This window comes from Pelophylax lessonae, assembly GCF_965119305.1.
Source record: "Pelophylax lessonae genome assembly, chromosome: 4".
Lineage (NCBI taxonomy): Eukaryota > Metazoa > Chordata > Amphibia > Anura > Ranidae > Pelophylax > Pelophylax lessonae.
The window spans coordinates 11,767,720-11,785,150 of NC_138771.1; the positions used below are offsets into that span (position 1 = coordinate 11,767,720).

Below are 17,431 nucleotides of genomic sequence, written 5' to 3' on the forward strand. Positions count from 1 at the left end.
CTAGTGATATAAAGATCTATATAGAGGTATGAAGTCCCATCCATCCTGCTGGTGACCCCTCTAGTGATATAAAGATTTATACAACTGAATCAGGACCTCCTGCCGGTGACCCCGCTAGTAATATAAAGATCTATATAGAGGAATCAGGATCTCCTTCCTCCTGCTGGTGACCCCTCTAGTGATATAAAGATCTATATAGAGGAATCAGGACCTCCTGCCAGTGATCCCTCTAGTGATATAAAGATCTATATAGAGGAATCAGGACCTCCTTCCTCCTGCCGGTGACCCCTCTAGTGATATAAAGATCTATATAGAGGAATCAGGACCTCCTGCCTACTTCCGGTTAACAGTCTAGTGATATAAAGATTTTTATAAACGAGTCAGAACCTCCTTCCTCCCGCCGAAATATCTATATCTATAGAAAGATCTATATAGAGGAATCAGGCCTTTCTTCCTCCCGCCGGTGATCCCTCTAGTAATATAAAGATCTATATAGAGGAATCAGGACCTCCTTCCCCCTACTGGTGACCCCTCTAGTGATATAAAGATCTATATAAAGGAATCAGAACCTCCTTCCTCCCGCCGATGACCCCTCTGATATAAAAGATCTATAAAGAGGAATCAGGACCTCCTGCCTACTTCCGGTTAACTGTCTAGTGATATAAAGATTTTTATAAACGAGTCAGAACCTCCTTCCTCCCGCCGAAATATCTATATCTATAGAAAGATCTATATAGAGGAATCAGGCCTTTCTTCCTCCCGCCGGTGATCCCTCTAGTAATATAAAGATCTATATAGAGGAATCAGGACCTCCTTCCCCCTACTGGTGACCCCTCTAGTGATATAAAGATCTATATAGAGGAATCAGGACCTCCTTCCCCCTACTGGTGACCCCTCTAGTGATATAAAGATCTATATAGAGGAATCAGGACCTCCTTCCCCCTGCCGGTGACCCCTCTAGTGATATAAAGATCTATATAGAGGAATCGGGACCTCCTTCCCCCTACTGGTGACCCTTCTAGTGATATAAAGATCTATATAGAGGAATCGGGACCTCCTTCCCCCTGCCGGTGACCCCTCTAGTGATATAAAGATCTATATAGAGGAATCAGGACCTCCTTCCCCCTACTGGTGTTCCCTCTAGTAATAAAAAGATCTATATAGGGGAATCAGGACCTCCTTCCTCCTGCCGGTGTTCCCTCTAGTGAGAGATCACCACCCTCTACACCTCCTAGTACCGACCAGTCAACTAGAATCCTCAATCTGCAGGAACAGTCAACTGGTGCAGAGCTAGTGCTGGGCTTTCTAATTAGACAACCCGCATAAACTTGCACACACGGTAACATAGACGCTCCCTGTAATAAATGTTTATTTGTAAACATTTAAATTAAAAAAAATATATAAAATATCAGTTTACAAACTTTCATTAACAAAAAAAATAAACACTGTAACTTCCCTTTAAGTCCTTGTTTACACTGAAGACTCATATACGCATCTCCATCTTGGATGGCCTCGTTTCTCTGATAGCTACATAGTATGTGTGACATACTTTGGCATAAACATAATGGCCAGATATGTTAGATATCTGGCATGGATGGGTATTCATCTAAGGTGCATACATACAGATATGCAGACATCGCAGTTTCTCCAAATTCACACAATCCCCAGCTAAAATAGCAATCATACACAAACGTGGGTTCTAAGAACAAGCATGAGGAGACCACTGTACACAATGGGGGTAATGTTCAAACGTGGACTGATCACGACTTGTTGTAAGTTGTCCATAGAATGGGCCAACGAGATGAAGAAAATACATAAACAAAGATGGACGCAGATATAGATACTGTGCATGCGTCCCCCTTGTTGTGAACTATTACCACCCACTTAGTGTGACACCGAACACTCCTGCGTGTCCTGGATCACTGCCCCATGCTCCTCATTGAGACTTGTGTTGGCAACACTTGCTGCTTCAGCTCCAGCAAACTTCAGCCATTACAAAGCACCCATGTTCCGGGTAATGTATGCATGTGTATGCACCGCACAGACATGCCTCCTAAAGCAGTGGTCCTCAACTCCGATCCTCAGGGCCCACTAACAGGCCAGATTTTAAGTATTACCTTGGGGAGATGCAGACTAGAATACTGCAATCACTGAGCAGCAAATGATATCACCTGGGATGTATTTCAGTTATCTTGCAAACCTGGCCTGTTAGTGGGCCCTGAGGGCCAGGGTTGAGGACCACTGTCCTAAAGGATTCCTGGTGAAGATAAGTAAAAAGTCCCCGCCTCTGACCTACTGAGTGTGGGATAAGGAAAGAGTGCAGCCCCCCGCCCCTAGCATGGATGGTGTAAGCTGTGTCTGAGCAGAGGCCAGTTCCATGCCTTACTGGAGACTCCCCTCCTCCGGCCTGCCCCAACCGAGCTGTCCCAGTTCCCCTCAACCCTCCCTGCTGGCCAGGTCGGGGAAACCGTATTAGGCTGGTGAGTAGAGAGTACCTGGAGCGGAGCTTCAGCATGGAATGGGGGTTAGGAGGAGGCCGGGAAGAGAGAGAGTGGGAGGGGGCCGAATTGCTGCACCATGGGCCTCTGGTTTGTACTTGCCCCCTGGATGTTCCCTGATTTTAGGTCATGCCCCTCTGTAGGTTCCCTGTTGCCTGGAGTTCCTCTTTACACCATTTTAATCTCTAAACTGATGTCTAGTGTCACATTCTGTAGACAGTGACTATTTATACATGAAGACTGCAGGAAGGCTGTGCCTCTAGTGCTGGCCATTGCAGTAAAGCTAATCTGCTTTGATTGATAGGCAGGTGCTAAAATTCTTTCCTGTTCAAGCCTAGTTTAGACACTATATTACGGGTGGATAATGCAATAAAGCATGAAATACTTGGCCGGTGAGTCTACCTTTTATTTTTCCAAAATACCAGCTGGTTTTTTGGAAAGAGCATTACATTAGACAAGGGTTTCTCAATAAGGAATCCTCCAGAAGTTGCTGAGGGTTCCTTAAACAATGAGCAATTTCTGCCTCTCAGATAAGTTCCCACTGACACCATTCATCTTTTTAGCTATCTGTAAAGATTAATTCTTCTCAATAACACCAGTTGCAGATATAGCATTTTTAGCAGGGGTTCCCTGAAAGCGGAAATGTATTTTAAGGGTTCCTCTGTGTTGAGAAAGATTGCATTAGACCATTAAATCTACAAAAAAAGCATAATTTGAACATACAATGGTCTAACAAAGTTCGGTCTCCATTCGCTCTACCTAAATATGCTTGGATACAGCAGATATCATTGATAAAGAATGGATTGCCGTTTATATATGCACTTTGTACATTTAAAAACATTGTTTCTGTTTCTTTGCATGCAGTACTCCCAGTCAGCCTCTAGATGTCCCCGCTGCAGTTGGTGTCAGTTGACATTCCTGCGCAGTGGCAGTTGGATGGAAATCTCTACCACATGTTTTTATACAAAATGTTTTGTTAAATTTTAACAATAAATGGCACGACTGATAAAACAAAAAGATACAGCCCTATTTTATAGACTATGTCAGAGGTTTTAGATCTGTGACATCACCCTACATTAATAATACAGATAAAAAATAAAAAGCATTAGACTATTTTTGTCCCCCTGACCTCAGCTAACTGTCTAGTTTTCCCATTACATATAAAAGGAGAGGTTTGAGTTACATGATAATACATTTCTGGAATTGAGGGATTAGCCTTTGTTAGTCCTGGCTTGCAGCCTATAATATGATTACATGATACACAATATTACCAAAAGTATTGGGACGCCTGCCTTTACACACACATGAACTTCAATGACATCCCAGTCTTAGTCCGTAGGGTTCAATATTGAGTTGGCCCACCCTTTGCAGCTATAACAGCTTCAACTCTTCTGGGAAGGCTGTCCACAAGGTTTAGGAGTGTCTATGGGAATGTTTCACCATTCTTCCATAGCGGGTCAGAGACTCGATCTCCTGCTCTACATACATGTTGTAAGTCAGAGACTCGATCTCCTGCTCAACATACATATTGTAGGTCAGAGACTCGATCTCTTGCTCTACATACATGTTGTAGGTCACCATTCTTCCAGAAGCGCATTTGTAAGGTCAAACACTGTTGTGGGATGAGAAGGCCTGGCTTGCAGTCTCTGCTCTAATTCATCCCAAAGGTGTTCTATCGGGTTGAGGTCAGGACTCTGCAGGTCATTCACGTTCCTCCACCCCAAACTGCCTCATCCATGTCTTTATGGACCTTGCTTTGTGCACTGGTGCGCAGTCATGTTGGAACAGGAAGGGGACATCCCCAAACTCCTCCCACAAAGTAAGAAGCATTAAATTGTCCAAAATGTCTTGGTATGCTGATGCCTTAAGAGTTCCCTTCATGAACTAAGGGGTCAAGCTCAACCCATGAAAAACAACCCCACACCACAACACCCCCCCTCCACCACATGATTTGGGCCAGTGCACAATTTGTTCCTATTTGGCAGAATTATGCAGAAGTTGGCACTCCCAATGATCACAAATACAAGCCCAGTCTATGCTGAGCGCCCATACAACCTGCGAAAGCCTACATGTGGATGAGCCCCAGTTAATCCCCCCTCCAACAAATGATTTGGACCAGTGCACAAAGTAAGGTCCATAAAGACATGGATGAGCGAGTTTGGGATAGAGGAACTTGACTGGCCTGCACAGAGTCCTGACCTCAACCTGATAGAACACCTTTGAGATGAATTAGAGCGGAGGTTCAACATCCGTGCCTGACCTCACAAATGCACTTCTGGAAGAATGGTCAAACATTCCCATAGACACTCCTAAACCTTGTGGACAGCCTTCCCAGAAGAGTTGAAGCTGTTATAGCTGCAAAGGGTGGGCCAACTCAATATTGAACCCTATGGACTAAGACTGGGATGCCATTAAAGTTCATGTGTGTGTAAAGGCAGGCGTCCCAATACTTTTGACAATATCGTGTAGCTTTATTTACCAACTCTCCAAATTCAGACTTCTACTCTCTTTACGACAGTAAGACAAATAGAAGTTGATTTCCAGTTGGCTACTGTTGATTGTTTAATAAAGCAAAACAGCAGCGATAATAAAGGATTATGGAGGTGATTTACTAAAGGCAAATAGACTGTTCACTTTGCAAGGGAATTTTCCCCAGAGAATGAGGTGAAGCTCTGCTGACTTGCATCATCCAATCATGTGCAAGCAAAATTTATTATATATATATTTTTTTTTTCTTGGGCATTCTTTGCAAAGTGAATTTTCACTCTAATCTCTGGCAAAAATTCCCTTGCAAGTTTCAGCTTCCCCTATGTGTAGGGAGTATAGGGAGTATAAAATAGATCCATTTTAACCCTAGGTGGGTTTTATTAAACTGCAAGAAACCCGAATATTCCTTAAACTTCAGTTCTTCCATGCATACACTGGTTAACGTGCTCTCAGTGCTGCCACCTACAGGCACCTTCTAGCTAAGTGTGCAGGAACCTGAAGAAGAACAATGGCTGTTTGTTTCCTGGAGCTGAGCAGGCTGGTAGGACTGATGGGTGATACAGAAGGAACTACAAAGCAGATCTGACCCCCCATGCAATGTATCAGAGGCACCCTGCACCTCTATCACACCCTCATACATCCATGCACACCCACAGAACCCTCAGCAAAGGTTTTTTTTTTTCCGCTGACCTTTGAACCGGGGGAAGGGTTGGATAGACAAGACAAGGGTGAGAAAGGGAGGACACTGGAAGACATCACTCCTCACGTACACTTAGGGTCAGTGTGTGCAATCTCTATGAGATCAGGAGTCGATGAGGCGGATGATTGGGTGTAGTTTGCAGGACACCCATCGTCGCAGGGGACAGAAGTACTGATAATGAAACTGCTGGAATTCGGGGGTGAGCCGGATGTCCCTCAAAAAGGCTAACTCCAGGTCAGACTCAGCCAAGATCACCAGCAGCAGAAGCAATGCCAGCAGTAGGCACAGAGTGACGGCCAGCAGCCGGAGGACGCTCTGGAGAAATGTATTTTCCTGCTCTGGCTCAGGTTCCCTCTGAACAGATCCCTCTGGCCCCGGCAGCGCTGGTGGAGGGGTCTCCATATCGGGAATGGTGGGAGCGGCGAGGTCACTCTCCTCATCCTTGGTGGCACATGTGGTTCCGTTCACTTGTTGGCCGATGGATAAGTCCAGGTTGGACTCATAAACGGGGGTGGGGAGGATGCTGCAGCACGGAGTGTACGCCTCGTCACTGATCACCGTCTCACGAGAGCCATGAGGGGTCAAAGCATCCAAGTGGTCGGAATAACGCACCGGGGTGGAGTGGGTACTGTCACGTAGGGACTCCAGACCTGGGGGGACAGGAGAAGAAGGTTCAAAGGGACAGCAAACACAGACAGATTTCTAGACATGTGCGACTCGTTTCGTTACAAATAGAAATTCGGATGAAATTTTCATTATACGGAGATTGGGATGTATCTGAATTTCCCAATCACAATAGTAACAAATTTCAACGAATGCAAAAAAAAATTATAAAGAAAAGAATTATCCAAATTGAAATTAGAAAATGAAACATGTTGCAATAATTACAGTAAGGAATAAAAGTGAAAGCGGATGACGATTCCTACTTAGGCTGTTATTTAGAATAGAATAAAACAAGACAGAATAGAGTAAAATAGAATAGAATAGATCAGTGTTTCTCAACTCCGGTCCTCAGGGCACACTAACAGGAAAGGTTTGCAAAAAAAAACGGAAATACATCCCAGGTGATATCATTTGCTGCTCAGTGATTGCAGTATTCTAGTCTGCATCTCCCCAAGGTAATACTTAAAATCTGGCCTCTTAGTGTGCCCTGAGGACCGGAGTTGAGAAACACTGGAATAGAAAATAAATGAATAGAACAGAAAATAATTGACTAGCCTAGAACAGAATAGGACTAGAATAGAATAGAAAACAATAGAATAGACAAGAACTGAAAACAAAAGAACAGAATAGAATAAAATAGAATTGTAACGAATAGAAAAAAAAAATAGAAGAGATAGGAATAGAATAAAATAGAATGAATATAGCCGTCTTCCAAATTTTGTATCATAGTTACATAGTTGTTGAGGTTGAAAAAAGACATCAGTCCATCCAGTTCAACCTATGATGTGTGTGTGTGTGTTAACCGTACATTGTATACCCCTGTATGTTGTACATTGTATACCCCTGTATGTTGTACATTGTATACCCCCTGTATGTTGTACATTGTATACCCCTGTATGTTGTACATTGTATACCCCCTGTATGTTGTACATTGTATACCCCGGTATGTTGTACATTGTATGCCCCTGTATGTTGTACATTGTATACCCCTTGTATGTTGTACATTGTATACCCCTGTATGTTGTACATTGTATACCCCTGTATGTTGTACATTGTATACCCCTGTATGTTGTGGTCTTTAAGGTGCCCATCTAATAGTTTTTTGAAACTATCAATGCTCCCTGCTGATACGACTGCTTGTGGAAGAGAATTCCACATCCTTACTGCTCTTACAGTGAAGAACCCCCTACGTATTTTAAGCTTAAACCGCCTTTCCTCTAGTTTTAGTGAGTGGCCACGTGTCTTATTGTATTCCCTTTCCCTAAAAAGTTTGTTCCTTATGCTAGGGTCACCAGTACAGTATTTGTACATTGATATCATATCCCCCCTCAATCGTCTCTTCTCCAGAGAGAATAAGTTCAGTGCTTGTAGTCTTTCCTCATAGCTGATGTCCTCAATTCCCCTAATTATTTTTGTTGCCCTTCTCTGGACTCTCTCCAGTTCCAGCACATCCCTCCTGAGGACCGGTGCCCAGAACTGGACAGCATACTCCAGATGTGGCCGGACCAGAGTCTTGTAGAGTGGGAGAATAATCTCTTTATTTCTGGAGTGAATCCCCTTTTTTATACATCCCAGTATTCTGTTGGCTTTGCTTGCGGCGGCTTGGCATTGCATGCCACTGCCAAGCCTGTTGTCTACCAGTACCCCCAGGTCCTTTTCCATCCTAGATTCACCCAGAGGTTCCCCCCTAGTGAGTAGCTTGGTTTCTGGTTTCTGATGCCCAAGTGCATTACTTGACATTTTTCAACATTAAACCTCATCTGCCATGTAGTTGCCCACCCAGTTATTTTGTTCAGGTCCTCTTGTAAGGTTTCCACATCCTGCATAGAAGATATTGGCATGCTTAGTTTAGTATCATCCGCAAATACTGAGATTGTAATAGATATCCCCTCCTCTAGATCATTTATGAAAAATTAAACAGGATTGGTCCCAGGACAGAACCCTGGGGGACCCCACTTTCCACACCCGCCCAATCCGAGTGCTCCCCATTAATCACTACCCTTTGCACTCTCCCCTGGAGCCAGTTCTCTATCCAGGTACTCACCTTATGATCCATACCTACCTTCCTTAGTTTGTAAAGTAAGCGTTTGTGGGGAACGGTGTCAAAGGCCTTTGCAAAGTCCAGATACACCACATCCACAGGCTTACCTTTATCTAGGTGGCAGCTCACTTCATCGTAGAAGGTTAATAGATTGGTTTGGCAAGAATGATTTTTCATGAATCCATGCTGATTGCTACTAATAATACCGTTTTCATTACTAAAGTCTTGTATGTGGTCCCTTAACATCCCCTCCAAAATCTTGCAGACTACAGACGTTAGGCTGACAGGTCTATAGTTACCCGGGATACATCTCGGCCCTTTTTTAAATATTGGTACCACGTTGGCTTTTTTCCAATCAGCTGGCACCATACCCGTCTGTAAACTAACCTTAAAGATCAAGAATAATGGTCTGGCAATCACCTGGCTGAGCTCTTTAAGAACCCTCGGGTGCAAGCCATCTGGTCCCGGTGATTTATTTATGTTAAGTTTCTCTAGTTTAGTTCTAAATCTATCTTCTGTTAGCCATGGCAGTATTTCCTGAGGTGTGTTGTTTAGTTCGGCCTTACAAGCTGGGTTAGTGTAGCCCCCCAATTCTTTTGTGAAGACTGAAGAGAAGAAACTATTTAACACTTTTGTATCAAATTGAAAATAACAAATATACGAAACTAAGAATCATTCTAACATAACGAATATGACGAAACAAAACTTAAAGAACAAATACGAATTTGAACAAATCTTTTCATTGCGCACATCTGTACATATTTCATTGGACAAGATAACTGCATGCAAGCACAGCAACCAACCAGATTTTGGTTACTTCAGTGAGTTTAATGAAAGAAAGAATTCTGATTGGCTGCAATGGAATACTGAATTACACATTGGGGGTTGATTTACTAAAGGCAAATATGAGCAGGGGGTCTTCAAACTATGGCCCTCCATTTGCTCAGGAACTACAATTCCCATCATGCCTAGATCGAGGAAAGAAGAATTCTGATTGGCTGCAATGGAATACTGAATTACACATTGGGGGTTGATTTACTAAAGGCATGTAGAGCAGGGGTCTTCAAACTATGGCCCTCCAGTTGTTCAGGAACTACAATTCCCATCATGCCAAGTCATGTCTGTGAATGTCAGAGTCTTACAATACCTCATGGGATGTGTAGTTCCGCAACAGCTGGAGGGCCGTAGTTTGAGGATCCCTGATGTAGAAGTTGCACTTTGCAAACTTCCCCCAAAACTTAGTGAATGAAGTGAAGTTTTGCTGATTTCGATCATCCAATCATATGCAAGCAGAATTTTTTTTTTTTCCTTGCGCCTGATTGGATAAAGTGAGACTTTGCCGCATTCACGAATTTCCGGGGCATGTCCCTTTGCAGAATGCAACTCCCCCTTGCAAAGTGAACAACCTATTTGCCTTTAGTTAATCACAGTACATCTACATAGACGTAGAAGGCCTTCTAGGTTGTGAAGTATTCACCTGAGATTCCGATCTCTCGGAATATGGAGGTCGGTGGGTTTGGCGCAGTAGTTGTAGTAGCAGGGGACCCCCCTCGGGTCAGAGCTGGGAAAAGAGGCAAAGCCCCCAGAGCTCTACCCAGCAGCCTCGGCCCCAGGCTGAGCACGCGGATCTTCACATCGCGGTAGCAGTGGTTGATCATACGCAGGTGGACGTTCACCTTGGTCCTAATGCGGATCAGACACTTCACCATGCTGGCCAATCGTTCGCTCTTCCTCCACCGATAACGTCTATAATGGATTCCCTCTGCGCCAAATCTCTTCCCACAATCCGATAGTCGCAGAATTGTCTGCACTGTCTTTCTGTATATTCACGTTCTGGACCCCTTCTATCCCTACCACCTCCCTGTTTCTGTCTGATCCCGTCCTCACACCCAGCGCCCCCTCCCCCCCCCCTCCTCGCTGACATACAAGGTGAAGCTTCAGCCTCCCAGCAGCTATTTTAGGCGCTCGTATATTTACTAGTGAGCTCAGGCAGCAGTTTCCTGACGACTCTGGCGACTGGGTGTCCAGCTGTCACTTGCCTCCCCCACAAATGTTGTATGTTAGCAGACATGAGCACCCCCCCTGTACCCCCAGATACTGACCAGTAAAGCGTGCTCTGCACCCCCAGCACACCACCTGGGCTCACATCCCTCATTCACCACTATGGAGATTAACCAATTGTCTACTGGGGACATTTTTTTTTAAATTTCCCCACACATTAAAATCTGTAACTTTTAACCCCCCCCCCCCCCCCCCCAAAGAATACATTGTATAAAAGCAAAGACCCTGGAGAATGAAATGGTGGAGGTTGCAATTTTTTATGTTTGCATTTTTATTTGTCAAACACATATTTTCAGGAAAGAAATACACTAAAGTGAAGACAAACAAACAATAAGACCAAACATTTTGAAAACAAACAAACAAACAGTTTTCATAGTTTGTTTAAAACTTTGCAAACCGGTAATCTTTCTCTTTCATTGATGTGCACTGATAAAGCTTCACTGATGAGCATAGATAGGCACTGAAATGGGGGCACTGGTGGGTACTGATTAGGAGGCACTGATGAGGCTGCACTGATGAGGCTGCACTGATGGGTACTAATAGGTGGCACTGATAAACGGGACTGAAGGGCACTGATAGGCGGCACTGATGGGCACTGGTAGGTGGCATTGATGGGCACTGGTAGGTGACACTGATTGGCAGCAATGATTGGTGGCACTGATGATGAGGCACTGATGGGCACTGATAAGTGGCACTGGTGGGCATTGATAGGTGGCACTGCTTAGCAGTACTGTTATGCACTGGAAGGTGGCACGGAGGGCACTGGAAGGTGGCACTGGTTATAGGTGGAACTTGAATAACAATTGCATGATCATGCAACAATGTACCCATATGAAATTTGATTTATTTTTTTCACACAAATAAAGCTTTCTTTTGGTGGTTTTTAATCACCGCTGGGTTTTTATTTTTTTGCTAAGAGAAAAACAAAAAAAAGACCGAATATTTTGAAAAAAAAAAAAAAAAAAGAATTTTGTCTTAATTTTTGTCAGAAAATTTTGATAATAAGAAATTGTTCTCCTTCACTGTTGGGGCATTGATGAGGCTGCACTGATAGGTAATGATGAGATGGCACTAATATGCAGCATTGATGGACACTGATAGGTGGCACTGATGAGGAGTTACTAATATGCAGCACTGATGGACAATGATAGGCAGCACTGATGGGCAGTCACTAATATGCAGCACTGATGGGCACTGTTAGGTGGCACTGATAGGCAGCACCTATGCGCAATGACAGGTGGCACAGATAGGCGGCACTGATGGGCACTGAAAGACAGCACTGACTTGCATCACTGATGGGCACAGATTGGCATCCCTGCTGGGCACTGTTTGGGCTGCACTGACGATCAGTGCCCTAATTACCTGTACAGTCTCCCCTGTGAGGAGATGCCACCGAATGGCTCTCCTCTCACTCAGTGTTGAGGCAAGGAGAGCTGATAACTGGCATTTCCTTCTTTACATTTGATTGGACACAGCTGATCAGCTGAGCCGTGTCATCAGCTGTTTATTGAGATTGGGTTCCCGCCGTGTCCCAGTGACACAGCGCGCCCGCGATCACCGCACTGCGCGCCCCCCCACAGGTGTGAAAGTGTAGGCAGACTTGGGCGGTGTCATATGATGCCATCCCAGAACAACAGAGCATCCCGCCCACCATCATTTGTCTATATGGCAGATAATTTAACCACTTCTGGACCAGAAGGATTTACCCCCTTAATGACCAGGCCATTTTTTGCGATTCGGCACTGCGTTACTTTGACAATTGCACAGTGGTGCGACGCTGTACCCAAATAAAATTTACGTCCTTTTTTTCCCACAAATAGAGCTTTCTTTTGGTGGTATTTGATCACCTGTGTGGCTTTTACTTTTTGCACTATAAACAAAAAAACAATTTAAAAAAAAAAAACAATATTTTTTACTTTCTTCTATAAAAATATCCAAAGAATGAATTAGTTTTTTTTGCTTTTTTACATTTTTTCTTTATCAGTTTAGGCCAATTTGTATTCTGCTACATATTTTTGGTTAACAAAAAAAAAAAAAAAAACCCCAATAAGTATATATTGATTGGTTTACGTAAAAGTTATGGCGTCTACAAACTAGGGGATATATTTTTGGAATTTTTGTTTATGTACACCCTCCTAGGTAGGTGCTAGGGAAGGAAAGTATAGTTGCTCTGTCTACTAATCAGGGGAGCCTGATCAGTAGTTCTGCCTGTTCCATGTGTCCAGGATGTGATTCATCTGGACTGAGGGAGTGTCCCCCCTGTATCCAATAAGGGGAGCCTTTTGGACAGTGGAGGAAACCCAGCCAGTGACACACAGGCTTTTGTAACTAACCCAGTGGGTTGGCACAGACAGTGGTGCATCCTGGGATATGTTATAAAAGCCAAGGGCTCATGTGGCAGGGGGTCTTTGGGTGGGAAGCCAGGTCCCAGGGGGAGGGTGACGGCTGTCTCTCCTCCGGTTTGCTGTGGATGGTGGTCACAGGCGGTCGGCCTAGTGGACCAGAAAGTGTGGCTGAACCCAGAGGTCCAGTGTAAGCTGACTGTGGAGGTGAAGGCAGAGCAACTCTGGAAAAACAGTGTCCGTGAGTACAGGCAGGGGAGGACTGGGCCAGGGGGGCAACTGCCCCCTGGGCCGCTCTTATGCCCCAAAAAAAGGCTGCACTGCTTCTGCCACAGACATGCCTTAAGGAATCCTGGTAAAGAAAACTAAAAAGTACTACAAGAAAACAACAAGAGAAGGGCGCACCGACCTTGTGCATTACCACTTAAAAGTTTATTAAAATCAAAGAAGGGTGGCGTACAATATTCTCACAAACGTAGCATATGAACAAGCATATAGGAAATGGGCACCGCTCGCTTCCAGGACACTTCTCTATTGCTGGATAGCGTGATGGCGTCCTCAAAACTTGATGTGGCTTAAGCGTTTCGAGGGAGGACCCTCTTCCTCAGAGCCTGTGGCGATTTTGGCTCTGAGGAAGAGGGTCCTCCCTCGAAACGCGTAAGCCACATCAGGTTTTGAGGACGCCATCACGCTATCCAGCAATAGAGAAGTGTCCTGGAAGCGAGCGGTGCCCATTTCCTATATGCTTGTTCATATGCTACGTTTGTGAGTATATTGTACGCCACCCTTCTTTGATTTTAGTAAACTTTTAAGTGGTAATGCACAAGGTCGGTGCGCCCTTCTCTTGTTGTTTTCTGGTAGTGCATTTTGGATACCCTTGGTCCTGAGGGGGGCAGCAAGACCACTTCTTTTGTGTCATAAAACCGCCTAGAAGATTCACCTTCCCGCATACCACTTGAGCGCAGGAGAGATATTGTTGTTTAAAGAAAACTAAAAAGTCCCTGTTGACCTACTGAGTGTGGGTAAAAGACAAGGACAGAGCTCAGCCCCCCCCCCCCCCCCAGCATGGATGGTGTAGATTCTCCTCCCCCGGCCAGCACCAACCAAGCTGTCCCAGCTCCCCCCAACAGCCCCCTGCTGGCCAGGCCAGGAACCCGGATTCAGCCAGTGAGTACAGAGTACCTGGAGTAGAGCTTCAGCTTGGAATGGGGGTCAGGAGGAGGCCAGGAAGAGGGAGAGTGGGAGGGGGGCTGAGTCGCTGCACCATGGGCTTCTGGTTTGTACTTGCCCCCTGAGCCGAAAGTTGCCAGTCAGCCCCTGAGTACAGGGAAGCTTTCAAAGGGGTCTGCCCAGGAAGGGGACCACTCCAGTGGCTAGAGTCAGCGGAGGGGTGTCAGCACACAGGCAGTGAGAGTAAAGGGGGTGCCAAGGTATTAACCCTGAAGAGAGTCTTCAGGCGGGAACAGTAATCTTATCTTAACTTCAGCGGCAAGGTGAAGCAGCGGCCTTGCCGCATTCTACAGTGAGTTGTCCTCAGATTTGTGCATAGTTCATAGTTGGAGTATCCCACTCATCCCTTCTCCTATCCCAGTTCTAAATAAAACACAAAAAACCAAAACCCCTGGATTGATCATCGACTGAGCCAAGAACTTTTAACCACTTTAGGACTGCTCACTGTGCTGCTACTGCAGCATTGCGGGTCCCCTGGGTCTAGCAATGTAGACCTACGTCGCTGGATTCCCTGCCGTCTTGGTGGCGCGTGTCTAAACACAGCGGGAGTCGGGCCAGGGGAGGAGAGGCGGCGATCACCGCCGCTCTTCCCCGATCGTCTGGAAAAGTGAGAGAAGAACCGCCTGCTTGTGTAAACAAAGCGGGCGGATCTTCTCTGTGACAGACAGGGAGTGATCACAGGAATCAGCATAGCTGAACCTGCGATCTGTGTCTGTGTCACAGAATCCCCTCCCCCCACACACGTCAGTAAGCATGAGGCATACATTTAACCCCTTGATCACCAACAGTGTTAACCCCTTCCCTGCCAGTGTCATTATTACAGTAACAGTGCATATTTTTAGCACTGATTACTGTAGTAATGTCACTGGTCCCCCCCTAAAAGTGTAAAAAATGTCAGTTAGGGGTCCGATCTGTCCGCCGCAATGTCGCAGTCCCGCAAAAAATTGCAGATCGCCGCCATTACTAGTAAAAAAAAAAAAACAATAAAAATGACAAATCTTTCCCATAGTTAGTATCTTTATGCGCAAACCAATCAAAATACGCTTATTGTGATTTTTTTTTTTTTACCAAAAATGTGTAGCAGAAAACAAATTGGCCTAAAATGTTAAAAAATTTTGATTTGTAAATTTTTTGGGGGGCATTTTATATATCAGAATGTGAAAAATATTGGTTTTTTTTTTTCAAAATTGTCGCTCTTTATTTCAAAAATTAAAAATCGCACAGGTGATCAAATACCACCAAAAGAAAGCTCTATTTGTGGGGAACAAAAATAATGCAAATTTAATTTGGGTACAGCGTCGCACGACTGCGCAATTGTCCATTAAAGTAACGCAGTGCCAAATCGCAAAATATGGCCTGGTCAGGAATGGGGTAAAATCTTCTGGTCTTAAAGCGGTTAAAAATACGCTGATTGAGAATTTTTTTTGTCAAAGACATGAAGCTAAATACATTTTGGCCTAAATATATGACAAAAATTGAATATATTGGATATTTTTTAACTGTCAAAGTAGAAAATGTCAATTTTTTCGCAAAATTTTCGCTTGTTTTTTTATTAATATCGCAAAAAATAAAAAGCGCAGAGGTGATCAAATACCACCAAAAGAAAGCTCTGTTTGTGGGAAAAAAAAGAACATAAACTTCGTTTGGGTACAGCGTTGTATGACCGCGCAATTGTCAGTTAAATCGCGCAGTGCCAAGTTGAAAAAAGTGGCCTGGTCATTAAGTAGCAAAATCCTCTGGGGCTAAAGTGGTTAAAGCCTTGCCTAAGAAGAATTTTGGGTACCGTAGTTTTTTGAGATTTCACCGGAGCACACAATTTTAAGACTTTGTTGTTTGATGTTTGTGTACTAGATGTAAGATAGATTTCTGTTAGTGTAGGTAAATGTATTTAGGGGCTAAGCCTGAGCTGTGAATCTGGGCCATGGTTTGGTGACTCCGGGTTGGATGACTCATCCTGACAGCTCATCTGGTGCCTCCCCTGGTCTAGGGGGTTGTAGAAACTTCTAGAGCTGGTGGGTGGAGGTGAGGAGGGGCTGTTTGAAATATATTTTTGAGGGCCTCAGCCAATCTCCAGCAAATGGGTTGGCAGAGGGCAGAGTCACCTCATAAATAGACATGAAGCCATGTCAGCAGGGGTGGAAGATGGAATGCTGAGGAGGCTGTCAGTGGCCCTCAGGGGTGCCCCCTAGTCTAGAGACCTTGGGCCGGAGCTCAGGTGCTGGATGGATCCAGCCAAAACACACAGAGGAAGCCCTTTCTGGAGGCACGGGAGCAAGGAGAGAAGACAGTGGAAGCAGGTCAGCAGGTCTGGGAGATCTCCTAAGAATCAGCCAGGTGGGCTGGTGAGGATCAGTCTGGAGGACTATGAGGAGAAGTTAGTCTGAAAGGCTAGGAAAAGGACAGCTGCAGCCAGGTGGGTTGGCAGTGCATGGAGAGGTGGTGCTGGGATCAGGAAGAAGAGTACAAGCAGATTACTGTGTTCTGCTACACAACAAAGGGGCCTTGGGTTCCTGCCTGTAATGGGCTATTGTCTTTAATCTGACTGAGGACCTGTCAGATCCTTAAACAGTGATCCAGCAGGAGTCTGCAAGCGAATGCTGGAGGAAGAATTGGAGCTGTATATATATATATATATATATAGGAAGTTGTCCCTGAAGCTTGCTGTTGAAGTCAACTGGTGGGGCAGGTGTTACAAGAGGTTGTAAGTGTGGGGAATGAGCTGATGGAAGAGGTAAAATATAAGTTGGAGGTGTGATAGGCTTCCCTGAAGAGATGAGTTTTCAGGGATCGCCTGAAGGCAGCTAGAGTAGGAGATAGCTGGACAGGTTGAGGTAGAGCGTTCCAGAGGATGGGAGAGGCTCTGGAGAAATCCTGGAGACGAGCATGAGAGGAGGAGACAAGGGAGCTTGAGAGTAGGAGGTCTTGAGAGGAGCAGAGAGGACGTTTTGGATGATATTTGGAGACAAGATTGGTGATGTAGCTTGGGGCAGAGTTGTGAATGGCTTTGTATGTTGTGGTTAGTATTTAGAATTTAATTTGCTGGGCAATCGGGAGCCAGTGTAGGGATTGGCGGAGAGGGGTGGCAGACACTGAGCGGTTGGTAAGGTGGATAAGCCTGGCAGCAGCATTCATTATAGACTGAAGAGGGGAGGAGCCTATGGAGTGGTAGGCCTATGAGAAGAGAGTTGCAGTAGTCGAGGCGAGAAATAACAAGGGAGTGAATGAGTAGCTTGGTGGTTTGAGTTGTTAAAAAGGGGCGAATTTTAGAGATGTTACAGAGGTGAAGTCTACAACTTTTTGATAACGATTGGATTTGGGGCTGAAAGGACAGGTCAGAGTCTAGGATTATACCTAGTACCCTGGCATGAGGGGAGGGATTGATGGCTGCATTACTGATTTCTATGGAAAA

The 17,431-nt window shown here is 44.9% G+C and overlaps 1 protein-coding gene across 2 annotated transcripts in view; it reads right to left on the reverse strand.

The window, feature by feature from the left end:
- Positions 1 to 5,347: 5,347 nt before the first annotated feature.
- Positions 5,348 to 17,431, reverse strand: part of FRMD5 (FERM domain containing 5) — a 244,657-nt gene continuing 232,573 nt past the window's right edge. For both annotated transcript variants that reach the window (XM_082253018.1, XM_082253017.1), the window contains exon 14: positions 5,348 to 6,335. In XM_082253018.1, the coding sequence (XP_082109144.1) occupies positions 5,788 to 6,335 (548 nt within the window). In that variant the 3' untranslated portion in view covers positions 5,348 to 5,787. The remainder of the gene's footprint in view (positions 6,336 to 17,431) is intronic.